At 40.1% G+C, this 27,667-nt stretch overlaps 1 protein-coding gene across 1 annotated transcript; it reads left to right on the top strand.

Moving 5' to 3' along the window:
• Window positions 1–900: 900 nt before the first annotated feature.
• Window positions 901–27,420, top strand: smarcd1 (SWI/SNF related BAF chromatin remodeling complex subunit D1). Its single transcript, XM_028576206.1, has 13 exons — window positions 901–1,149; window positions 9,971–10,146; window positions 11,218–11,260; window positions 12,883–13,005; window positions 13,412–13,534; window positions 13,834–13,950; window positions 14,605–14,706; window positions 14,864–15,025; window positions 19,250–19,347; window positions 20,262–20,397; window positions 21,224–21,346; window positions 22,118–22,219; window positions 25,692–27,420. The coding sequence occupies exons 1-13, from the start codon at window positions 964–966 to the stop codon at window positions 25,743–25,745; spliced, it is 1,545 nt and encodes a 514-aa protein (XP_028432007.1). The 5' UTR covers window positions 901–963; the 3' UTR covers window positions 25,746–27,420.
• Window positions 27,421–27,667: the final 247 nt, after the last annotated feature.

Below are 27,667 nucleotides of genomic sequence, written 5' to 3'. Positions count from 1 at the left end.
GTCAAACATGAAGGAGGAAGCGTGATGGTCTGGGGCTGTTTTGCTGGATCCAGGGTCGGTGATTTGTACAGAGTGAAAGGCACCCTGAACCTAAACAGCTACCACAGCATTTTGCAGCGCCATGCAGTACCCTCTGGTATACGCCTAGTTGGTCAGGGGTTCATCCTACAGCAAGATAATGACCCAAAACATAAGTCCAAGCTATGCCAGAACTACCTTAGCAAAAAAGAACAAGATGGTAAACTTAAAAACATGGAGTGGCCAGCACAGTCACCAGACTTAAACCCCATTGAAGTGGTTTGGGATGAACTGGACAGAAAAGTGAAAGCAAAGCACGAGTGTGTTATATCTGCCAAAGGGGGCTACTTTGATGAGTCAAAATTTAGAATACATTTTGGTTTATAAATTGATTCCATGATTTCTTTTTTAACTTAAATTGTTCATTTGTTCTATTCTTTTATTTCAGAGTACAATAAGACATTGAACTGCATGAATTTCAATAAAAACCTGGAAAGATTGGGGTGTTCTAAGACTTTTGATCGGTAGCGTACATATAACCATATTACACATAGTTATAAAGCAGCAATAAAATAAGAAATTTAATTTTTTATTTATTCAATTACTCATTTTGATTATTCATTTTTGATCCAGTTGATTATGGATTATTTATTACAAATGTGCTGTGCTTTATCATCAATTACTTATTATATTTTATAATCTCACTTGTTTAGGGGTGTTATACTGTTTCAACTCATTTATCTTATAATTTACATTATTTTTTGGACATCTTTTGACTTCCATTAATCCAGGACAGAGTTAGTGCAGTACCACAGATATCCAGCAGGGGTCACTTTTGGACCGTCACCACTAGTGCCCTATATAATGGGTCCCCACCACCCAAAACTCTGTTCTCGCTCTCGCGGTAGCTCCGTGCCTCCACTGGCGGCGACATTCGGAGAGGAGATGGCGGCCAGAGGGGGGTTTCAGTCGGCACCGACAGGAGGTGGTGGTGGAGCAATGGGACCTGGGCCACCGGTACCGGGCGCAGGACCAGGCATGGGCCCCGGGACTCCTTCTGGAAGGATGGTACCGTCGTCGGCCGCGCAGAACCACATGTACCGCTCCCCGATGCCCGGGCCCGGGTACCCGGTGAGATATCACTCCATCTTTGCTGCTGACGCGTTAGCCAGTCCGCTAGAACAAAGCCTCTTACCGCTGCTTTGTCACTAGCTGCTAACGTTAACCACTGTGACCGGTGCGGGCCACAGCTGAATGTAGCTGGCAGCCCCGCTGAAAAGTTCCTCCCCTTGAGAAACATTTTAACCGGCTACTTTGAGTGACTATCAGAGTTTGTTTGTTGTTTGAATTTGCTAACCCTCCCGCTCGCTAACATTTAGTAAAGCTAGTTAGTCACGGTAGCCAATTAGCTTAGCCTGCTAACGTCGCTAGCTGTTGACTGTTTCTTAGTGTGCCTGCTAAAAGTCTTGGAGTAGTTTCTGAACAATATGATGAAGGGATCCTTTAATGTTAAACGTCGTACATTTAGAGAGTTCAAGCTTCTGTTGAATTCAAAAGTTAACTTAGCTTTGCAGTTAAGTAACGTTACAAAGCCTGGTCCACGTTTGAATGAATCGGCTGCACGAAGCCCCAGTTTGTATCAATGCAGATTCTCACATAACCAAAGAGGCTCAAACCAGGATCAGAGTGCACCCTGTGTGTTTAACTTTAGTCCGTTGCATGCCTGCTGCTGTTTTCCACTCTGCAGAAGCAACTTCAGCGCCTGCCTTAAAATCGGTGTCACCTGGCTGTTAAAGCAAAAAATAAGTGGACCCAGGTGTTTAGTCCACAGAAATTATTTAGAAACGTTTGGTGTGATGAAAACGAAGCGTGAATGCAGTTAGGCATGTTCAATGTATATGCATTCGTAACAGGAGTGTGAATTTGTATTTTTATTTTATGATAAATTTTGTTTAATATTTTTAAACATACAAACACAATTTAACAAAAAATAACAACCCTCTCCCACCCCACCCTCTGCGGTCTCGAGGAAAGAAAACCAACATAACAAAAAAATGGGAATCACACCTTTCCTGGTCGCTTTCCTCTAATTCTTGTGATGCTGATTGCACCAGGACCGATACCTGCGCTGCTGCGTTTTACACAATGTGGTACGTTCTTCAGGCGGCACAGTGGCCCTCATTTATCAACCTAACGTAGAAACCAGCGCAGAAATCGTCTTACGACAGGCTTCACGTGGGATTCATGAAACGTTCGTATCACACCAATCAGAGCGTGAGAATGGTCGTACATTGATAAATGCAGCGGCTGGAAACGATCGTCATTTAAATATCACGCCCCAATATATTCTGGGTTTTGAGACCTCGCCCCTACAATTTACGACATGGCGAGACGTAATCCGGCTGAGAAGCGGAACTTTTCAGAGGTGGAGCTTGAAACCCTGATATCTCTGGTTCATTTGCACTAACGTGTGTACTATTTGGCACCCTGAAAACTGGCTGTAGAAAGAATGCGGGATGAAAAGAGATCACTGATGCGGCAAGTGTTGCCGTAGTAAATCGGACTCCAGCTGAAGTTTAGCCTATTTAATTTATACATCCTTGACACATTTTCTATAGTCCTAATAGTAATATAGGCTTCTATTGCAATCTCTTAGGCCTACATGGTGTAGGCTACCTATATTTAAATAAACACACGGTAGCTGAGTTTATGCAGTGTCTTTTATTTTACGCTCACGTTCACATTGATAAATTCCGAGCTTTGCGTAGGAATCGGCTTACGCCCAAGATCGTACACTCCTCACCGCCTGATTTATGAAGCTGTGCATACCTTTTGAAATCCAGGTGTATGCAATACCTGCCCTTGATAAATGCCGCGGCTGAAAACAATGGTCATTAGAATAACACGCCCCAATATTTTCTGGGTTTTGAGGCCTCGCCCCTACAATTCACGACATGGCGAGACGTAATGCGGCTGAGAAGCGGCACTTTTCAGAGGTGGAGATTGAAACCCTGATATCTCCAGTTCATTTGCATTAAAGTGTGTACTATTTGGCAGCCTGAAAACTGGTATTAAAGGCTGTAGAAAGAATGCGGGATGGAAGGAGATCACTGATGCAGTCAACAGTGTTGCCGTAGTAAATCTGACTCCAGCTGAAGTTTAGCCTATTTAATTTATACATCCTTGACACATTTTCTATAGTCCTAATAGCCTAGTAATATACAGGCTTCTATTGCAATCTCTTAGGCCTACATATGTAGGTGTACTTATATTTAAATAAAAACACGGTCCCCCCCCCCGTGCTGGACCCTTTCTCCTGACAGCAGAGGGGCTGGAAAAACAAGCCAAAATAACTCTGTCAGAAATAAATCATTCACTTGAAAGAGAAACAAAAACCTGAAGAATAAATAAAAATGTTGTGCATCGTCATGTTTCCTGTATTGAATATCATTGCCAAACATAACACTATAGGCTACCTTTTTTAAAAGCGAGGAATAATAATATCCTGTTTCCTTCGTATAGCCCTCAGTTGGGGCTGTTCTGGACACTGCTCTCCGGGCATCGGGTCATCTGGCTCCATCGTTACATTTATGGCACCGTGTTTTCCTGCGAGATGTTGTACAAAACCCCCCCAGGCTTAAACAATGTTGCAGACCGGCGCATAGAGGTCTTCTTTTAGTTTGTCAGTGTGTTTTGTGGTGTTAGGAATTGTTTTTCTGCGCATTTCCGCACTAACTCCAAACGTGCGTACATGTACACCACCTCCTGGGCTGGCGTAGGATTTGAGCGTGCCGTACGCCAACGTCCATATTGCTAAATCTCAAAGTCACCGTGGTTTTGGGTGTACGCCAGGCGTACGCTGGAAATTTGGTGTATGCACTTTTGATAAAGGAGGGCCACTGTGAGGACTTGCGCATCCTTGGCACTGCAGGGTGCCCTTGAGCAAGGCACCGAAAACCCTCTGCGGACTGCAAGAGTAGGGTGTAAATTGAAGTTGTCAAAATCACAGTCCAAATCACGCGAGATGTAGGGCTGGGCGATATGGACCAAAAGTCATATCCCGAATATTTTGAATATCGATATACGATATATATCCCGATATTTTTTTCCGCAAAGTGAGAGCAAATGTTCAGTCAAAGCCAAAATCAAATATGACATGTCACAAGTAGTTTCATAGAGACAGTTGCAAAATCAAATAAATAATAAACCGGTTTCTTCACCTGGTTCATGATTAAATGCTCAGCTGTTCAAATAACAATAAAATGTAAACCTAAATACTGTATAACAGGAGTACCTTTTTTGAAATCAAAGCTCCATATTTGTGATTCGTTCCAAAGGTCAATTAAGCTTTTGATATTAATATAATCTACTTTGTTCAAAATGTAATGCCTAATGCCTGTAAGCCTAGGTTTATAGTCCCATTCTTCCACTTGATACTGCTTCCACTTAAGTAAACTAAAAGATGAACTATCGACTACAAAACAAAGAAACTAATGTGTTAATACAAAGAATATTTATTATGATCGGTTCACAGATCTGAGTCCAAACGGAAACTTCACCCTTCTGAACTAAGAGTTTCTGCTTCAAGGTGAAGTTTAAAACAGACTGAAATGTCCAGGCTCATTCCTCCACTATTTATTTCTGTATGTATTTATGCGTTACGTGTCATTTTAACGGGCACTGAGCTCCAGATCCTGCAGCCGCAGACGGTCTCTGCTGCCCCGCTGTAGCTTCTCTCCGTCCGCCTGCGCCCGGCAAACTTAGTGGAACTTTCCCCGATATCGACATACAGGTCGTCCTGGACTACGTGTAAGATCCTACCGATCACCACTCTGTCTTTGGCTGGTCCGATTTGGATCAGCGGGGGGCGCAGCAGCGAGGCAAAGCTGTGTTTTTCCGGGGAAGAGACGCTGCGGCCGCCACGGAGCTCTCCGCCTCCCGCTGCCGCCGGAGCTCAGGTTGCTGGTCAAGGCGGCATACATAATCATAAAACACATTGTCACCTGTTAAATGTTAATCATTGCTGTTTGTTCTTTTCATTTCCTCTATCGAACATAATTAAGCAGTACAAAAGTCCGGCATCTTTAGCGTTGATCTGAATGCTTCGCACCCCTGTTCCAAGATGGCGGCGGTTTTGACGTATGTTTAGAACCTCAAGGCGACATCTGTGTATATATCTATGGGAGCAAGGATCACATTTGAACTATATCGATATATGCGATATGGTCTAATTCCATATCTCATTTAAAAATATATCGATATATTTTTAATATCGATATATCGCCCATCCCTAGTGAGATGTTACCATCGTCGGAAAAAACATCGCAGATGTGGTGGTGCTGCCTGATTTGTGACTGTTTCCCCGCTTGGATGTGTTTCCCCCTAACTGTTACCTTAACCAAACCTTATATCCTAACCTTAACAACAGAGTGACGCTATCATTTTAACAGGAGGTAAACACTATTTGACGTGGAAACCAGTGGTGTACAAGAATGTATTGTATTGGGTGTACTGTACATGTACAGTATCTCACAAAAGTGACTACACCCCTCACATTTTAGTAAATATTTCATTATCTTTTAATGGGACAACACTGAAGAAATTACACTTTGCTACAATGTAAAGTATTAAGTGTACAGCTTGTATAACAGTGTAAATGTGCTGTTTCCTCAAAATAACTCAACACTAGGGTTGGGCATCGTTTCGATATTAACAATTCTGATTCCAATTCCGATTCTTCCTTTTGATTCCGGTTCTTATCGATTCTCGATCCTTTGAGTGGTGGAGTTGAAACGGGTCACATGCTTATTTCACAAATAAGAGGAAAGTTTAATTTTGATTCAAAGGTGGGTTGCAGTTTTTCAATGTAAAATAAAGCCACACTAGAGCACCGCTTACTGTGCTCCATGGCTGCAACACAACAAGCGAATGCGCTTGGGCGGGTCACCGGGCGTTACACACGCCTTGTGTAGGCTATGAAATGTCCGTATCATATGCATTTTTATGAACTATGATATTCTGGCCATGGGTCACATCTCTTGCCCAGGTCCAGCAGGCTCCATCTTACACGCTATATTACTCAATGAAATGAAGTTAGTTGCATTTATTTATTTTTTGCTGTGGCGGCCGCAATAACAGTTACCAGTGGATACACTGGTACCAATACAGGTTTCACTCTCATACTTAATATACAGCTGTGTTAATAACATTTTAAACTGTAGACAAAGTCAGCAGTTTGGACCGGCAGCGCTACGTCTCCATGTTGCAGGGGAGCCGTGTGTGAGTGAATGGGGGCGGGGCTGCACGGAGGAGAGATCCAAACACAAGCACGGCTTTCCAGAAGGAATGGGTCGTGTAACGCAACATTAAACCATAGACAGTATATAATGGACCAATAGACCCCGTTGCTCTGGACGGAGACCAGTGAAAGCTATTAGAAGCATTTTACCGGTGATCTCTTGCTTTACTGCGCAGCCTCCAACTGGCAGAGACAACGTAAATGTGACTTGAGCAACGTGTCTGAAAGTTGTAAGTCTTCTGGTAGCTGTGACAAGAGAAATCTCAATCATTTCCAATCTTACAGAGATGGAGAGCGTAGGTATATGTAAGGAGATAACATAAACACAGGCTAATTATTGCTAACTAACATGCTAGTTAACATTAGTAATTAAACCTAAACGGCTAATGTAAGTCGAAACTGCCTGCGAGCTTCTCCTGTACTATACGGTAATTCCTCTACTGTGCGACAGTAAGTCACTTGGTTATGACACAATCGTTAGCTTATTTTTACAAAAACGTCTGCTACGGAGCTATAACGTGAGGTACAAGGTAATGGAGCCTTTTATACATTGTCGTGTTTCTTTAGAAATAAACAATGGACAAATAGAGTCTTTAAACGCTTCAGATGTAAAGTTATTCGCAGTCAAGTGACGTAAAAAAAAAAAAAAAGGCGGTCAGTGTAATGCTAACAAGAGGTGATTGCTTTGTAGCAACAAAATGGCGCCATCGGAGGTTCGCGTTCTGAAGCGACGCTTACCCCCTTGCATTAAACCATATCGATATCAACGACATCGCTTCGTTCATGGAGAGGTAGCGGATGCGAGGAAATTAGGTGCACCGGTGCGACCTAGGAAATATCTTAGTCACACCCTTACAAATTTTGGTCGCATATGTGACCAAATTGGTCGCACTCTAGAGCCCTGTAAAATGATAGTTCACCATGGAGGTTGTGGCCAATAAGCACAATGTTTGAAATTATGTGATACACTGAAAGGTTTGCCATTTTACTGATGTTATATTTAATCACCATGTTAAACTTTCTTTGAGTAGGCAAAAACTTCTATTTGATCTGCAAGTGTGTATTCGCACTCAATGTGCATTCTCAAAGTAACGTGTCATGTGCTTATGGCCAGGCAAAGCATCAGCGGAACCGCTGAGATAGATAGATAGATAGATAGATAGATAGATATAGATAGATAGATATCGTTATTTTGTAGGAAGAACTTTTTATTTTAAATACATTTTTGAAAGTTGCGAATCAATTCAGAATCTTAGCAGATAGGAATCGCAATTCTTGCATTAAGCGTTTCTTTTTCCCTAGCACCCATATGGTTGATTACTTTTCTGCCCTTTTAGCTCTGTTTAAAACCTATTGCGACTGATTTCACAGGTGTGGTCTTGTGACTGTACAACCCAAATGTTTCCAAATGTGTGACCTTAAAATTGTAGGGTTTTTCATCTCTCTATGTGCTTTATCCATATGCAGAATACATTAAACATGGTTCAGTAGCCCTGTTAGGTTATCCTGTTAAACATGCTGCTACTTCCACAAGTAATTTTGTAGATTTGTCAATAGACTCTAGATTTAAGCTCTCTTAATATTCTGATCTGTGGCTCGGTGTGGGTTTTTATTTATTTTTTACCAATTCAGTGCTATTGTATTGAATCATGGGTACATCTCACACTAATGGGTTTCTTAAAAACACATTTGTATCTTCAATCTTGATAGAAATGATACATAATTTATAATATATCCACAGCAGTTGAAGTGTTTGCTGCTAAGCTACTGGCAACCTGAAATATAGTTTTGTGAAAGGATGTTAAATTTTTTTATTTTTTATTTTTTTTCCTCCAGCGTCCTTGACTCCTTTCATTCAGCGGCCTTTCACAACCTAGTCGAAAATGCTTCATACTCTGAATACTGCAGAACTCCAGTTCTTCTCAGCTCAAGTAAACCAAGGTTGTACTGCTGTATAGTGTAAAGGGCACTAAATGATCGACATGCAGTCCCTATCTGCCCACACTGTGTGTGTGTGTGGAAATGGCAGAGTGCATTTATCTAGTTTGTATTGTTGATATCTCAATGTCAGTCACTCTTCCTCCCTTCCAGCCTCCGCCATATGCAGAGAAGAGTGTGTTTTGCCTTCAGCTCGCTCATTTGTTGCACTGACAGCTGAAGGGAAAGCTGCCACCAGTGATTGTCATTTATCTACTTTTCTCACCTGCACTCATGCAGTCAAAGACACGAAGTGGTCTGTTTGAGTTCTTAGCGCTTGGCTTGGTGAGTTAGAAGGGGAGTTTGTTCTCTATTGACTTGTTTGAAGGAGCCAGCATGCAGATTGTTCTTACCTCTTGTAGGACCAAAGATTTGATGATGGAAAAAGCAGGGTTTGTATTTTCTGTGAACAGTACAAATGTGCTGATTATGATCTATGCTATTTATTTCTCTTGTGCTGCAGTGCAAAAATGGTTTTGGTTAGTTTAGAATAAATTAAGGAGATGTGCTGCAAATGTTATGGTGACATTTCCACACGGATCTGTGTGCCATTTCTTTTAATTTGATGTCTTATAGCAAACCTAACGTCACAAACAATATTCCAAATTTCTTTTTTTTTTTTTTTTTTTTTAAAGAGGTGGGGAATTCACCCTTCACATGCTCGACATAGGAGGGATTTATACACTTTGGGTGGGATACTACTTGGGCGCTTAGTTACAGGTATTACTTGTCCTATTCGTACCTTAGATTGCCTCTCTGAACTACTACATTGCTGTAATTTGTCTCCTTCTCCTCTCTTGGTAGTCATCTCTTTGATCTGCATCGGTGGCCTTAGTCATTCTTTTGATGGCTCTCTCTTGCTCTATTCTTTCCCTGTACTCTCTCACCCGCTTCATCTCTTTTCACTTAATAACAATTATGTTTAATAAATAAAAAAAAAACTTCTCTTGGTGAGGGCAAGCTCTGAAAAGAGAATCATATTGGTGAGGTTTATTACTCAGTCAATTTAATTTTAATCTCTTTATATGTTCTGAATCAACTTTCACGGCGTGGCGTTTCGTAACATTGGCCGATAAAAGGCACAACACTGTACATTTTACATATCGGGCAACTTAAGTTGGCTTGAAACCTGTTTTTTGACTGTTGCTTCTTAGTAATGTTACCATTGTCTGTTAAATGGTGTTCACGTTGGCACATTGCCATTTTCACTTGTCAATTCAGTTTTTTTTTTTTTTCTCCAGGGTTTTTTCTGAGTGGGTTCCACATGTAGATGTTTACGTTTCACCCAGCAGTCCATGTGTTGCGATGCCGCTCTTCGGGGCAGTCGTCCCGCATTCTGCACCAGTGTTGGCTGAACATTATAAGACATGCTGTAAATTTGTGCAGGAATCAATACAGTAAATTTATGCACAATACCTGCAAGCCCATATATAGACTGAAGTTAAAGGACCGATAAGTGCAGAGCGATATTGAGTGCAACAGCTTTAGGTGGGGGAGCAGAAGGAACCGCTTTGTCAGCAGGGAGAGTACATTTTAACGGATCCACTCCAGTCACATGCTCTGGTGTATACAGTAGGTCAGATCCTGTAGTCTGAAACAAACCTGGGAATTTTTTTTTCCTCCTATCAAAGTTTTATGAGGGAGGAAATAAATAATTTTCCTATATTTGCTACGCAGAGACCAGGCATGCCTCCATCCAGCCGCATGACCCCACAGGGACCAGCGATGGGCCCCCCAGGATACGGCAACAGCCCAGTGTCGCGCCCTGTGATGCCTGGCGTGATGGACCCGTCTCGCAAGAGGCCCGCCCCCCAACAGATCCAGCAGGTTCAGCAGCAGAACCGCAACCAGCAGTGAGCAGTCCCCTTCATACAGTAGATCAATATTAACGTCCAAAATACTTGGAGCATGAAAAAGTCATGGCGGCGAGGCGGAGCAAGTGTTTCTTTTTTTGTTGTTGTTTTTTTTTTAAACTGCTACACACACTCCATCTTTGTAGTGTGTGTGGTTGTGTGCCAGCTTCACTGTGTGTTTCTTGCAGTTTGCCAAGATAGTCATGCATGGTTTGGAAGCATAGCCTATATTAACTGGTACTGAACTAATTAACGGAGTTGTTTTACCTACAGGATCATGGATACACATTGATTTTATTTTAATGTGAAATGTAAAAACGTCCACAAGGTGTCACATTGAGGTATTTATTTTAATAACTTTAACAGATTGGACTTGTTTTTTACACCTTTCTATTGAAGTGCTGCATAATTAGTCAATATTGATCATGATTTTGGCATCCCACAATTAAATAAACATGATTGACTATGATATTGACATTTAAAATGTGTGCTCTGCTCATAGAAACTGCTGCATATCAAATCAAGCGCAGCACAAAGGACCACCAGCGGTGGCATTACGCAAGGCCGTTTACTGTTAAATCCCCTGAAAATGACACAGCTACAGTATAACCGCACAGACCTCTACACACACATCACACTGCTCCATTATAACTCCGTTACATTTCTCCATTGTTGGCTGAAATGGACGGCATAGCGCTACGGTCTTCCCTGGATTTCTTTGAAGTGCGTACACAGAACGGACAGCAAGTGGACCACGACGCGACATTCGCTGAATTTGACAAAACACGTTTTTGATTAGAATCACACACTTCACATTTACTTGATGGCCATATATTTAAGGAAAATTTATTTAACAGACTGTTAATCAAAAAAAAAAAAAAAGGAGACAGAATACAAATGTATGCTACATTACATTTGTTTTTGAATATGTGTGATCCTCGTCCCAATAGCCTTTTTAGATCAGGGACTGAATTATTGTGATTATGTTAATCCAGCGCTCCGCTTTGATTTACACTCAAACTTATCTTGTTTTGATTTTTTTTTTTTTTTTTTTTTTTTTTTTTTTAACAGCACAAAGAAGAAGAAGATGGCTGATAAAATTCTACCTCAGAGGGTGAGTATTAATCAAACTGCACTCCATGGAAATCCATTAATCCTGGCCTTCATTGTGTTGGAGAGATTATTTTGTTTATCCATTTCACCCCCATATCACAACGCTGCACAGCAGTGTATTCATCTTAGGTCTGCTTGTCACAGAAAAACTGTAGCTTTAGCTTCTGTTTCAGCAGTTAGGTTATTGCATAGAAGTTGTTTGAGCAGTAGTCCATATCCACAATCTTCCACTTCCGGGATTGCGCCATTGCCGCCTGAAATTCTGCCGTATGTCCTTATTTTCGGCCGGATGCTCGTTGCTCTACGCTTTGTGTTGGACTTTTAAGCTCTGGTCGATTTTTATAAGGACTATGATTAACTGCAACTCTCTCTGCAGGGTAAATCCAGACAGCTAGCTAGTAGGGCTGAACAATTAATTGCATTTGCAATAATATCGCGATATGTTAAAACGCGATTTTCCTAATCGCAAAGGCTGCGATTTGGTCTCGATTTGATGACTTGTGAGAGCAAATCAGTCTGTACTACGCAGAGAAAGCATCAACTTAGCACGCTAACGCTACACTGTACCTTGAGCTGATCTCTGTCATTCAAAATTCTGAGTTGAAGTTTAAAACTTTTACAGCCATTTTAATAAAATGAAGGGTTTTGCTCGGGCTCGAGTCCATACATGCAGTTAATGGATACAGACACGCAGAACTGAAGGCTCGGTCGGCAACAAGCTAGCTCTGATTAGCGGTTAGCTCCGGTTAGCGGTTAGCTCCGTTATAAAGATATGGGTGGAGAAGCTGTCACTGAGAGGGGTAACAATCAGACTGATAAATGACAGTTCGGGGAGCTTTCACAGCAGCGTGGCCGCGGGGTTTCAACGGTTTTATTAGTACAGTTAATCCCACGGCAAAAAATCGCAATTAGATTATTTTCAAAAATCGTTCAGCCCTACTAGCTAGACTATTTGTCAAATCTGAGTTTTCTGTTGCATGACTAAAACAACTTTTTGAACGTTCCACCAAAACAAGTTCCTTCCCGAGGCTATTTTGCAGAGGCACCGGGGCTCCGTGCGGCACCTAGCGCCGCCCATGACGATTGTGTTTTAAAGACCTCCTAATAAACCAAAGCACGTTTCTCTCCCATCCTGGAATGCTGTGTGGACTAGCCAGACCCTCCTCTGCAGTGCTGTGGAGGAAGGTCTATTAGGACTATTAGAGCAGTTACACCTGCTTGTTGTCATATAAAACGATGTATTTTTTTATTTTTTTTAAGATTATTTTTTTGGGGGCTTTTCCCTTTTTTATTTGAAAGTGGACAGATATGAAAGGTGGAGAGAGATGGGGATGACACATAGCAAAGGGCAGCAGGTTGGATTTGACCCATACACCGCTGCAGAACTCCGTCAACATGGGGCGAACGCTCTTACTGGGTGAGCTAGAGGCCGCCTCCATATACGACTTCTTCACTTATGTACAGCACGTTTTGAGACGGAGTGGACAAAAAGGCTGCCAAACTGGTATTAGAGGCCACTATTTTGAGATCTGGTCGAGAACTGACCGTGTGTTCCTCCTGAGTGTTCTCTGAACTTGTTGGATGATGCACCAGTGGTCATCATTGTATTTTGTTGTGACCCAGATCAGGGAACTGGTCCCAGAGTCTCAAGCTTACATGGATCTTCTGGCTTTTGAGAGGAAGCTAGATCAAACCATCATGCGCAAGAGGCTGGACATTCAGGAGGCCCTCAAGAGGCCCATTAAGGTATGGTTCAATTAAAGTTTTCACTCCGGTTCAGACATTAAATTATTTTCAAAGCCATTCAGAACCCCAGGGGCCTTGTACAAATGTCTACAGCATTATGAGTTAAGACATTTCACATGTTGTCATGTAAAGGTTGGTTAGTTTATTTTTTGTCAGTTTTTAGCTTAATGTTGAACAAGGTTTCATGGATTTTTGAAGTAACCTACTGATTCTGCAGCTGAACTATCTTATCTTTACCTTGAGTATAATTGACTTTGTCGAATGAAATAGAACTTGACCTGTGGGGTTTTAAGGAGCACTTGTGTTTTAAAAGTGTGCTTCTGCACAGATTATCAGTGTATATATCAAGTCAATGTTGAGTTAATGATGGTACCATCATTTTAAAATTTCTTTTGATTGTTTCCAGCAAAAGAGAAAGCTTCGGATCTTTATATCAAACACCTTCAACCCCGCAAAGCCAGATGCTGAGGATGGAGAAGGCACCGTTGCATCATGGGAGCTACGTGTTGAGGGACGTCTGCTGGAAGATGTAAGCTTCATGATTTAAAGTGATCGGCGAGGATGGCCCATGCAGATGAGCCACTAGCTCCCTTGAACTTTATTTAAATTTATTGGTTGAATTAAAAAAAAAATTATTTACTGCTTGACAGTAGCTGATTTGTTCTGTATATAATATAACCAACCAGATTACCAACATGTCTTTTTGTTGGGCTACACTGAGCTATTAAACACAACATTTTTACAGTTTTTTTTTATTTATTTTTTTTATATACAGATATTGTAATGCTTGCATTCATATTTCCAATAACGGCAACATTTGCTTTGCAGACGGCTGTGTCCAAGTATGAAGCCACCAAACAGAAGAGGAAGTTCTCCTCTTTCTTCAAGTCTCTGGTGATCGAGTTGGACAAAGACCTGTATGGTCCAGATAATCACCTTGTGGAAGTAAGACAATTTATTTTATGCATCTAAATATATACATCTGCAGATATTGACCCAGTTTTCTCTTCTAGGATTATATGTAATGAATATTTTTTGCCTTTCCATGAAAGTCAGTTTTATTGGCATTTTCTGGTTTTAAAATCATTAAATTTGCAGCTGGCAATTATTGCAGATTAATCCGCATATCTATATTTTTTGATTTATGAATTTATTCTCTATACCAGTAGGGTTGGGAACCGAAACATGGTTCCAAATTAGAACCGATTCCAAAATGCCAAGAACCGGTGCCCATAAAATAAATTTTGGTTCAGCTTATCAGTTCCTCAACAACTACGAATGCTGCTCTTTCTAGCCTGGATGACGCTGTGCAAAGCGATACGTTTTGTTTAGGCAGTATAGGAAAGATCAGTAAGAGTCTCAAGCACACGAGTCAGCCATGCGCCATTGACCGCAGGTTTTCAACGCCGCTCTTAAAAAAGAAAAAAAGTATAAAATAAAGGTATACAGTATTTTCACTACATTTACTCTAATAATTTTTTGCTAGGAATTGTTTGTCTGCCGGAACAATTTAAAAATGTGTCATTGCAATCGACTGTCATTTTATAGATTGATCAGTAAAATACTTGAGTTTATATCTAAGATGTCCTTTTATTTTAGTGGCACAGGACTGCCACCACTCAGGAGACTGATGGCTTTCAGGTGAAGAGGCCTGGTGATGTGGGTGTTCGCTGCACCGTCCTGCTCATGCTCGACTACCAGGTAAATAAATGCTCAGGGGTTTACTTTGCCTCACAAAAGTTTGGTAATGATGCCTCCAAGGGCTCTTGAAACAAATTCAGTTCAGTCATTGGAGAGGCAAGTAAAAACAACATTCAAACCTATTAACAGATTCATCTTGCTTTAATCTGGATTTCAGCCCCCTCAGTTCAAGCTGGACCCCCGGCTGGCTCGTATGCTGGGTATCCACACCCAGACTAGACCCGTCATCATTCAGGCCCTGTGGCAGTACGTCAAGACCCACAAACTCCAAGACCCTCACGAGCGGGAGTTCATAAACTGTGACAAATACCTGCAGCAGGTGAGTGGAATGCTTTCGTAACATGTTGTAACGCACCTTAAAATTAACATTTAAACTTTAGTGATGTATTTTGTTACTTTTATAATCAGCTGTATAGTAACGAAGTAGAACTACTCTACTTCAGTACTAAAAGGCTGTATCTGTCTCATGTGTATTTTTTCTTTTACTTGTACATATTTTCGACGAATGAAATACTTTTTTTTTACGTTTTTTTTTTTTTTTTTTTGTGCTGCATCAGGGATGCACCGATTCCACTTTTTCAGTCCCGATACCGATGCCAGGGCTTTGTGTATCTGTCGATACCAGATACCGATACAGTTGATGAATTAATTAATAAGACTAAAGGCACCAGACCTTCTTAACTAAGACAAAATAACAGATGTAATGTATTAAATTCTTAATTATTTGTTATTTTAAAAAACAATTGTGCATTCAAATCGTATGTATGTAATCAAACTTCTTAAAATAAATTTAAATAACAATAATGGGCCTTCAATAATGGGCCACCTTTTTTATATAAGTTTATAATGGCTTATTCTACGGTCAAGAGTACATAGAATATCACAAAAACATGTTCATGTCATCATGTTTACTAAAAGCGTTTATTACTAAAGGGTTTGGCCCCACGACATTATACAATAACTTTTATATGAAGGAGAATCCATGAAACCATTACAGAAGCTAAACTATTTTTATTGTGCGAAGTAGTAAAATAAAATCCAATTGAATGAATATCCTACACATACAAACAATTCTAACATTGTTTCCCTTTCAAAACAAAATAGTTGTAAGCTAGTTGTATAAACACTACCTTGGCCACAGGTAAGTTAGGTTGTTGTAGTGGGCAACTGAACGGAGCTCCGCTGTCAGCCTCCTTCGGTGTTTGAATAACGTTAGTAGGTTGGCGGACGTATTTCAGCGAGGCGAGACCTCTTAAAGCCAGTGTTTAATCATTGCTCTGAACCAGTCTCTCTCAACGGTCTGTAGTGGGACCGTAAGTGGATTGTTATTGCATTCATAATGTTGCTCCGCTGCATGCTTGAAGTGACATGTCTTAACGTTTGCACAGTAACGTTAGAACAGCCGAGTAACCTTGGAGCGACGCGCAACATTAGTGGCTAAATTATGTCAGATTATTTTATTTTTTTTAGAAACAAACTTTGGAACAACAGACGGCTCCTCTCTTGAGCACACATAGTTCTGGTGTATCGCCGGTCTTTCTTCATCCTCTAGCTAACTTTCTTCTCGGTTCTTGACTGTGCAGTAGCGACCGGAGCCTCTCCCAGCTTAACGCTGTTGTGCTACCTGGCTAGCTAGCTAGGCTAGCAGCTATAATATTAGCCAGCGTGCCATTGGGCGGTATACATTTGTAAATGTAAAATTATTAGTGTTAGAATTGTTATATGCTATGGTGTTTTATCCTTTTTAAAGAGTTGGTTGTGGGTTATTAATAGGGCTGGACCCGAATATTCGTTTGGTGGGTTGGTATTCGAATTGAAAATTTGACATTCGAATATTCGTTTTTTTTAAATTTTATTTTGGTTTATTTTCTGCATTTATCTCTCGTTCACACTCCAGTCCAGTTGCTGGCGGTAATGCACATTTAAGTTGGTTTGCCAACTGCCAATAAACTACAAAGAAGAAGATACTGTCTGTACACGATGACGCCCACTTCAAGCATTTAGCAAGCTGGGCAGAGAAGCTAGCGGCAATAACAAGTGCGGAAATGGAAAACATTTGTTTCGCGTTTTTCCGTTGTGATTCGGCCAGAAACTTCAACATTGTGAGGCGAAGAGATAGTTTTGGAATATAAAGCTTGGATATTATTTCCTTGGACTCTTTATTTATTTATGAAAATCAAGTTTTGGTCAAAATACCACTTTGTTGCTGAAAGGACAACGACAACAGGTATGCATGCATTCTCGGCTGCGCAGATTACGGCTAAATTGTTTTATTTTCTGTTACTTTGTAACCGTTGTGTACATGGCTGTATATTTTAAAGATTTAATGCTTTAAAGTTATAAAAAACGCTCATGAGTGGAAGTTTTATCGAGGTTACAGCGACGCCCCAGTCACAAAGTGTCCCGTTGACGAGACGGTGATCCTTGAGAGGTTACAAGTTTATTAATTCTGAACGCGTCTGGCCTGTCTATCTATATTGCACCAAATACGACACTGCATTCCCTTGTGAAGTCGTTTGGATGAAAGGTTCTCAAAATAATGAAAATGCAAAAAAAACAAACTGACACATAGAGATTCCTGCCTTTTATTAGATATAATGATATGTTCAGCCCCCTCTCTCCGAAGTTTCGAATATTCGATGCTCATTACTACCAAAGCTTCGAAGCTCAAAAAATGGTATTCGGACCAGCCCTAGTTATTGTTATAAAGTTACTACCATGGGTGAGAAGGGTACGCAGTTAACAGGGGTCCCGGTGCTGCGATGGAGGGGGAAAAAAAAAAAAAACTGATCGGCCTATTATATTAGGCTCGGATATTAGGATATCCGATCCTAATATCTGATCGGTGCACCCCTAGATGTGAATTCCTCACACTATGGAGACTGTGTAGGTTACAGCATTCCTGAGTTGTTTCAGTCTGCATGGAGTACTGAATGTTAACCGTTTTACCCTGTGATGTGAAGTTGCTAGTTTATCTGTATTTAGCTAGCGTGCTAACTTTCCTGTACATCACACATGTTACTAGCTAGTGTGTGATAAGTTTTTGGGGGCTTTAATCGTTGCTGTGCTGGAGAGTAGAGATGTGAATCTTCACTGATCTTTCAATTATATTACGATTATCAGGTCTTCAATTCGATATCACTATGCGTCAAAACATTTTTCTATTAAAGCCATATAGGATATTTGACTTGAAAAACTTGCATTGTCAAGTGCAATGCCCAAGCTGCATTTAGACTGGAATGATGAAGTGTTTGGGTTAATTTCTTTAAAATAGCTACCACGAAGGTTTACCTATTTTGGATTAGTCGTATACCACCTTACTTTTAACCAGCAAATAATATTTAGCCGTTAAATTGAACAAAAAAAACATAACTCAAATCACAACTTTCAAGTATGCTTCAAATGATATTACACACTACTACCCCTTTACCCGTTTCTCTATCGGTTTCCACTTTAAACACTCGCACAAAATGATTCCTCCATACAGCAGTTTTAATGTAAAACTTACTCAAACCCTATTAAACCACTGTTACCAGACACACATTTGAAATAATATAAACAATATGATATTCAAACTTTTGACTGCTTTCTTGTACTTATTTTTATTTATTTATTTTTTTTTTTTAAACTACTTGCAATACTTAAGTACAAACAATTTTGAATACTTTAGTACTTCTTAAGTGTGGTGCTTAAAGAGCACTTAAACTTCTACTCAAGTCACTTTTTTGATAGAGCACTTGTACTTTTACTGAAGTATTGGTCTCTAGTACTTTATACACATCTGTTTATAATACACTAAGAGAGGCCTTTCTGTTCTTTAAACCTGATGGATACAAACTGTAGCCAGTGCATGAAGCTGGATTTATCAACGGCCACATAGTTGTTCCACTCAACTCCTGCTCTTGATGTTGTACAATCCGTCTCTCTACCCTTCACTATGTCCTTGTCTGGTGACTCTTCTTGCTGGGTCACTGACTGGTTTTCCTGTGCATTTTTTCTACTGTGTCAAAATAAACAGAGGGTTGTGTAATGTTAACGGTGAATTCATAGAAAGTTGACGAATGAAATATATTTGCTGGCTAACTTACAGTTTCTTGTAACTAAAACAATTATTTGAAATGTGTTTAAAGATGGAATAGAGCCATTAATTTAAAAGCTCGTTTCTGCTTTTTCTTTTTTTTTTCTTCCATTCAGGCTATATATTTGTTTCTATAAAAATATACAAACAGATTAAATGACTTGCACATTAGAGGCTGAGCTACAGAGCAAAAAACATGATTATCACCTACACGTTAGTTATTGTAAGTGTTAATAATTGCTAGTGGTAAATAAGTCATTTATCTAGAATAGAACGGTCTGTGTAGGGTTTTCTTTTTAAAACAAACAGGTGTGCCAAAAGAGAATTCACTGTAGAACGATGTATAACTCTATATATGTAACTCAACATTTGGCCGATGCTTTAGTCCAAAGAGCCTTTTTACATGTTTAAAAAACGTAAAGGCTATTCGTTAATTTTCTTAAGCCTCCTGTCTAATTTTTCCAGATCTTTGAGACTCAGCGGATGAAGTTCTCCGAGATCCCACAGCGCTTGCATGCTCTCCTGATGCCCCCTGAACCAATCATCATCAACCATGTGATCAGGTAACCTCGTTACAGAGAGTCCCCCTCTGTTTTTTCTTTCCATCGATTAAAGTATTTAATCACGATTAATAGCATAATTGTCCATAGTTGACTCGTGATTAATTGCAAATTAATCTCTTTTTTTTTTTTTTTTTTTTTTTTGTTTCATCAATTCTGAATGTACATTAAAAAGGATATTTTAAGTTTCTAATGCTTGCTTTATGCAAATGTTTATTGCAACAATTCAAAACAATGACAAATACTGTCTAGAATTTTCCCCAGAATAACTTCAAAGGTACTGTATGCTAAAAAAAAAAATCTGCTGAAAGCATAATATGGCAAACTCAAGCCCATCAAGCAACAACAGATAGGCATATTTACATGAATGGAACATTACTAGGTAATACTAACATTTAGTGTCCCACTTAAAGAATCGGATCAGAATATCATTGCCCCAATAAGGACACTTTTGTGGAATTTGCCTTGGTGAAAGCTGCGTACATAACAAACATATTAAACATTTAATATGACATACATACATACATACATACATACATACATACATACATACATACATACGGCAGATGTAAAGTCCAGGATGAAGGTTGGTACAAGTGTAGTGGGGGTAGTACGTACAAACCCTACTACAGGAACTGGGATCAAAACAGGGTGAGACAAAAATAAACTTAAACAATAACCAAAGTGTGAGAACTCGTGTGATTACTCGGTGGATGTGCCACGCAAGGCAAATGCTCGAACAGGAGTTGCTTGGACACTGCATTCATGTTGTGTACACTGAGTGGTCAGTGTGCTGACTTTATGTTCAATGTCCCACTGTTTGGCTACTTACAGAAAGTACTCGAGGCACACGCGTCGGCGAAATGCCTCTCTTCTATCTTTTATTCTTAAATTAAATGTACTGTATTCTTTTACAGTGTGGACCCTAATGACCAAAAGAAGACTGCTTGTTATGACATTGACGTGGAGGTGGATGACACGCTAAAGACTCAGATGAACTCTTTCCTGCTCTCCACAGCCAGTCAGCAGGAAATAGCAGGACTGGACAACAAGGTACAACAGAGTTTTGAACAGACACACCCCTTCCCTTTGTAATGAAAGGGAGTGGTTTCCTGCAGTATTTTTGTGTTTTTTTTTTTCTGTGGGGTATTGATCTATTAACTTTAGAAATTCCTGCTGAATGTAGAAAAACTTGCACATCCAACAATTGTCAGTGTAACTTGGTGAATATTTTAAAATGGCACTTAATTCTATGTGACAACTGCTGTAGTGTCGTAAAGGCAATTTTAAGCACACTCACTTTAAATACGTGACTAGGCAGATTTTTTTTATTAGGCTCCTATTCCATTAAGCCGTTGTGTAGGTTTTTTTTACTTTATTTTTTAACTTTCTAAGGGCAATTTCACACACATCTGCTCTTCCAAATTTTACCACCTTCTTTCTAGCCACTTTTGATGTCAGCCAGGTCTTTTGACCTCTTGCTTGCAGCCTTTACCTTGGCAGGAGGGCTGTAATCACAATGATAAGGTGTGGAGCCATTCCCTTTTAAGATGTCCTCCTGTGTAGTCTTTGTTCTGAGACGAGTTTACATTGTAAACAGAGAGCTTGCTTATAGTTCATAGAGTCCATTCATTTTGTCCATTGTTTGGGGGGGTGTGGTGACGATTACTGATATACACCCTTTTCCTGTCGGCCTAATATCAAACAGTTTGTCGCAGAACCTGTCTTAGTTTTGTGTGCGCTGATCTGAGGAATATTGGATGTAAAATGGTTAAGGAAACACCTGTTCTCCCTTTTCTGTCTGTGATATTCCATTTGATTAATAACATTAATACCTACATTGATGACCCTTCTGTTTGTTCTGTTTAATTCTTCTCAGATCCATGAAACCATTGAGACCATTAACCAGCTGAAGACCCAGAGAGAGTTCATGTTGAGTTTTGCCAGAGATCCTCAGGGCTTTATCAATGACTGGCTGCAGTCCCAGTGCAGAGACCTCAAGGTGAGTCTGTCAGTCACCACTGAATCTTTTAGGAACTTAACGCACTTTTATCTGTGGTCTGATATCTCTGTAAATAACTTAAAGTATCTCAGAAGGACTCTTCAACTACCATCAACCACTTAACACAAACAATCTCATGTCAGATATCAAATGTCAAAAATCAGGACAAAAAAGAACATCAAAGCAACCGTTACAAACATCCATCCATCCATTTACAAACATACCCTCTGGTATTTCTAAACCTGGTTAATTTTCAAGTTCAGTAAATTCCTTGAGGTCATGTTTGAGGTTAATAATACTTTGTCTTCTGGAAGTTTGCTGTAGCAAAATCCCTTGGGTTTCAATTCAAGGTCCAACTGTAGGAGAGGACTTCATTACCGAAGTACGTGGATGTATCCTATCTCGCAAAACACAAGGCTCATGGTGCTCACTCAGGTGTAACACAGGAGAGCGGAGTCAAAGAGTCAAACATTTAATAACTACGACTGGATGCACACTCTCCTCTGGTCTGACCGGAGTGTTGACCAGCTGTTGCCCAACAGCAGTGTTTGTTCAGCCGAATCTCTGTGAAATTGAACAAATTCAGTTGAGAACTCGCTGGCTGCTTTCACAGCAACAGTCAGCCATATAAAAAAACTAAGTTCTCTTGTGACTAGGGATGTTAATGATTAACCATTTAATCATTAACATCCTTACAGGATCCTGGGCTTTTTAATTTTTCGTCTGTAGGACCAGTCGAAATGGAGTGTGTAAATGTCTTTCTGTTTACAGACCATGACAGATGTGGTAGGAAACCCAGAAGAAGAGCGAAGAGCAGAGTTTTACTACCAACCGTGGGCTCAGGAGGCGGTCTGCCGCTACTTCTACTCCAAGGTAATCCAACTTTATTCCTCCTCCCTATATATTGTCTTTCTCTATTTCTACCACGTGGGGCGAACTTGATTATCTCAACAACTATTTGATGAATTGCCATGAATTTTCACCCAGATGTTCATGTTTCCCAGAGGATGAATCCTATCAACTTTAGTGAACCCATGACTTTTCCTCTAGTGCCGCAGGGGGTTGATGAAATATCTTAAAGGGGTGATAGAATGCAAAACCGACTTTTACCTTGTCATAGTTGAATAACGACAGTTACCCATAGGATTGCAGGGACACTAGCATCTAACAAAACCCCTCATATTCACAAAAAAGCATTAAATTAAAATTTGACACAAGTGTTAGCTTTGTAAGACCTTGGGGTAGCTGTAATATAAGTGGCGTGACGAAATTCAAACTCTAAATATTAGAGGTCGACCGATAGTGGATTTTACCGATAGCTAGGTTGGGCCATATTTGCCGATAACCGATTAATCGACAGATAGTATTTAGAATTGATACTGGATAAAACAGTTGACAAAATACATAAATTCTTTCAAAAAAAGTCCAGAAGCTTTTGCCAATAATCAAAATAATAATGTCATTTATTGATATTACACCCACAGCAATGCTACACAAGCATGTGTGTTGTCTAAAACAGTTCTTCTACATATTTGGAGTCATCCAGTGCAAAAATAAACATAATGAGCATTATAATTCATATGAAGGACAAACCATTTACATTTCTTCAAAAAAGGCCCAAATGTATGCCAAATCTCAAAACAGTGACGCCATTCTTCTCTGTAGAACGGTTTAGACCTAGCCTGATGTGGTCCTACTCAGATTCTAGTCTGAAACCGCTCCATTGGGCTCATAGCATTGGGTTGTGATTATGGGGCGTGTTCCAACCGAACCAGGGAAAAAAATGCATCTGCATTCATTGGATAGATCTCCAACCAATCAGAGCAACGGAACTCAACTGTCAACAGAACTCAACACTGTGTCGTCTCCATAGCAACCACTCTTCGCACAATGCATTTGTTCTAACTTCTGACTTTTAGACTTTTTTTGAAGCTGGACATGCTTGCTACAGTCGCATTTCTAGAGATGAATCAGCGAAAACACGTTTTATTTCAATGAGTCACAGCTTTGTTCTAGCGGCGCTGGGCGCTCCCTCTCTTCACTCACTCTCTATCTCGCTCCACCATATAACGCTACCGTGCTTTCAGGCAGTTGTTGATGCTCCTCAGCTGAGGATTTTAAAATGAATGCGCTGTCGATTCTACACATCTCAATTCTCCAGCAGCAGCCACTAGATGGATCATGGACGATTTTGGTCGGACTTGCGTTCATTTTTGTCAGTGTTTAACTGCTTGAGGTTAGTTAGCTTACTACTAATGTTTAGCGTCATCTCAGCCTCGAAAGCAAACAAACCTACTGTTGTGCTGTTCTTTCTCTACTAATGCAGCGTCTATTCAACAAATTAATAACTTACTAATAACTTCTCAGCCGCTCCAGCAACAGACGCAACCAGGAAAAACTATCGGCATGGATTTTTGCCGATAACAATAGTTCCACCAATCAACTATCTGTGCCGATTAATCGGCAAAACCGATGAATCGCTCGACCTCTAGTAAATATACTATAGTTATGCCAGCCAGCTCCGCCGAGCCCCAGTACTCAGAAACCGTGACTTTGTCCTGGTTATGGAGCCCAGGCTTTCTCATCCGACTGTGTGGAGCTTATGAAGTCCAACACGTCTTACAAAAAATTGATGGCTAATTGCAAATTTGGTAAAACGGCCTATATTTGAGCTTTATATAGTTGATTTATCTCATAAAAAAAAAATGTCTCAGAAGTGAATTTAATAACAAAATAGACAATGTATAACATTGCACTGTCACGTCTCCAATGTATGTGTATGTGGTTCGCTCAACCAATCACCGTTTGAAATCACCGCTCATCTAAATATTCATACCATATTTGGAAGAAAAGCTCTTGTTACAAATAGGACCATATTCACAGGGTAGTTAATGGCCCATAAAATAGCAAGCAGGCCATTTTCTGCCCAAACAATGTTACATACCCTATTAGGAGACCTTAAGGAACAGTGTGAAATACCCTATATAATCCTATCACCCCTTTAACAACTATTGGATGTATTACCATGAAATTTGGTGCAAACCCTGATGGTGCCTAGAGGGTGAATTGTAATGACTTTGGTGATCACATTTGCTTTTGTTTAGTGTAAAGTATGTTTTCAACTCTAATAACTTTTTATTATCTGCAATTTTTTCGAGTTTACGAATTGTCGGATGTCGGAAAATGGCAAAAAGAAAACGCTCATTGGAATTTCTCTTGGTACACATTTTTTGCCTGTAAGAAGTCATTTAATTATATATATTGGGCTATATAAACTTAAATTGGTTAATCAAACATGTTTACAACATCAGTGGTGTTGGGTGTTTTCAGATCAGATAGCAAGAGCTGGAGATATTTTCATGTCAGTCACTTTCTTTTCTTATAAGATGTCTGATAAATGCCTATTTTATGTATGTGTGACTTCACAATTTACTCAGTTTGGTGCGACTTCGATGTTATAATACAGGTACTGTTTACGTCAGTGTACGCAACATTGTGTGCAAGCTCTGTCCTAAACAGCCAAGCTCTGGCGTGAATCGGTCAGTTGTTGGGAAAGGAAACAAAATGTCTTGCACCGTGCTACCCACAAGCTAAGCTTGTCACCTCAAAATAGGCAAGTGTCAGAAGGTCTGGCCAGAGATGCAGACACGTTGGTTAGGTCTTAAATTGAACTAGGAGAAACCTGGGGGTACCCTGATCATATACCACAAACAAAAGCAAGCAAATCCAAGTCACATTTGAGAAGCTTGAGCCAGCGAATGTTTGGTATTTCTTCTGGAAAGATGACAAACAATGAATCAATCAAATAGTTGCTGATATTTTTTTTTTCTTAATCAATTAATGGTTTCAGTTTTACTGATAATTAGGAAATGCTTACACTCTAACTACAATAGTGAACACAGTAGGAATTATTATATCTTAAAGGTCCCATAGCATGAAAATTTCACTTTGAGGTGTTTTAACATTAATGAGTTCCCCCGGCCTGCCCATGGTCCCCCAGTAGCTAGAAATGGTGATAGGTGTAAACCGAGCCCTGGGTATCCTGCTCTGCCTTTTGAGAAAATGAAAGCTCAGATGGGCAGATCTGGAACCTTATGAGGTCATAAGGAGGAAGGTTACCTCTCCTTTCTCTGCTTTGCCCTCCTAGAGAATTTGGCCCACTCATGAGAGAGAGACATCATGGTTTTCAAACGAGCAAAGTGGCAGTTGGTCAAGCCCCCCCTAAATAAAAGCATCCAAAGAGCACCATGTCATGGGAGCTTTAACATCAAACAGCATGTTGGCATGGGGGTGGACTCTCTTATTGTCATTGTCTTCTGGTGATTTTGTCTTCTCTGTCTTTCAGGTCCAGCAGAGGCGACAGGAGCTGGAGACGGCGCTCGGCATCAGGAACACCTAAAGAAAAGTAGCCACAGGCAGCGAATACGGAAACATGCTGTGCTGTCGGGAGACGACGGAGTGTGGCACGTTCAAAATGAATTCCTCCCAGAGTTGTCTGACAAACTTAGAGACATAGATACTAGATGGCTTTACCGTTTATATATAGGATGTCCTTTTTTGTTTTATTTTAACCCTGCAGCTTGACTACTGTTGCAGTTTGGTTGCTACTTTCACAAAGTATATTTTGTTTATTCTCCTCACACCAGAGCTCCCTGAGCACAATGTATTTTTGCTTGCATGTCTAATCCTTACCTGGAAGCATTCCTTTCATTTTGGTACGTGTGCCCATACAAAAGTACAGATTGTACACAAATAACAAAGCAGAGGGCAGCTTTTAATGTATTTTGTCCCTGAATATAAAATATCTAAAATCAGCTGGAATGTGTTGAGTAACTTGTAGAAGCTGGGTCTTCCGGTCGTCTGGGTTGTATCCGAAGCGGCAGTATTTCTCAAAGCTTCGGCTTGGGATCGTCGTCTCGTCATGGGCAGGGTGGATGTCGCCGCCTTAAACCCGCCAGGAAGTGCCGAGGGTAACTTTTGTCTCAACAATTGGATGCAGCTTTCGGGGGAGGCAAAAGAGATTTAGAAGCTGGTTGCCTCAGGAATGTTTTTCTTTGTTCCCCTTTTTGGAAAGTAAATTTACATTTTACACTCCCAACACAGCCCCTGGATCCTTGCCCAATAAGTTAGATATTAATTGTGATTGTGTTTGTAATCCATCAGGCTACTTTGCTGCACATTGGCTGTTCGTGTGTCACTTTGTCTTAAGCTCTCATTGGTTTGTTTTGACAGTTTGTGCCTCGTTCTGGTGTACGAGAACAGTCTAAAAGCTCAATCATGGCAGAATATAAATCTTTTATTAAGGGTGCCATTTAGTATGAAGTTTTCCTTTTCCTTTATTTTTTTTTTGTTTAAATGATTCTTGTTTTTAAAATGTGTATTAAATCAGTACTTGTCTTGTTAGCTAGTACGGATTATCAAGGAAGTAGCTAGTATGAGTACCTCTAGTCTATATAGTTTTGTAAATACTGAGCATAAAAAAACTGAAGATGGATGTGAAGTAAAATTGTATCTCTTATCCTCACAGATGTTTTTCTTAACTCTTTGTCTACGCTCAGATAGTTGACCAGTATTTATATTATTAATCAGCCCTCGCTGTCAGAGCGCAGTGATTTGGCTCTCAACATAAAGACGGCAGTTGCATTTGGAGAATCACTGCTGCACTGGATGAAATGTACACAGCATTCATGTTTGCAAGCTGGGAAAGTTAAATCTTCTGCTTTTTAGTTTATTGTATTTTTAATTCTGTGCAGAGAAGCCATAAACGACAAGATTTAAAAAAGCCGTAGCTTCTTCTTACACTGAAGACCTGACACCTTGTTGAGTTTAATGGTTGTTTCCCTGTTGAAGGTAGAGATAAGTGTCCTGGCTGAAACTTAAGCGTGTGTGCATTTAATTAACAAACTCCAAGAATACACTAATGTGGGTTTGGGCAGGTACATGATTTGAAATGAGTGGTGGAACCTCTGGGTCGTAAAACACAATACTGACTGTATTTGAATCTGCAGACTTTTTCATGGACCAAACCTATTTTTCTGTATGTTATGTTATAATAAAGGATATGTAAAATATAACTGCGATTTAATTTTTTTTTAACCTATACATAATGGAAAAACTGCAACAGTTTTCATTGCCTTTTCTCACAGGCAGAGCAGGATATCCAGGGCTCGGTTTACACCTATCGCCATTTCAAGCGCCTTTCATGCCATGGGACCTTTTTAAATTGACTCGCATAAGACAAAGAAACCAGATAACAAATTATCAGTGGTGGAAGAAATACTCAGATTCTTTACTTAAGTAAAAGTACCAGTGCAACAATGT

Source organism: Perca flavescens, chromosome 4, assembly GCF_004354835.1.
Source record: "Perca flavescens isolate YP-PL-M2 chromosome 4, PFLA_1.0, whole genome shotgun sequence".
NCBI lineage: Eukaryota > Metazoa > Chordata > Actinopteri > Perciformes > Percidae > Perca > Perca flavescens.
Note: the sequence above shows the minus strand (reverse complement) of the source record. Positions and strands in the feature narration are given on the sequence as shown.

Coding starts and splice junctions, on each gene's coding strand:
- smarcd1 (XM_028576206.1), top strand. CDS start 964: ATGGCGGCCAGAGGGGGGTTTCAGTCGGCACCGACAGGAGGTGGTGGT. Junction 11,261..12,882: donor ATAAAATTCTACCTCAGAGG/GTGAGTATTAAT, acceptor GTTGTGACCCAG/ATCAGGGAACTGGTCCCAGA. Junction 15,026..19,249: donor GTGACAAATACCTGCAGCAG/GTGAGTGGAATG, acceptor TAATTTTTCCAG/ATCTTTGAGACTCAGCGGAT.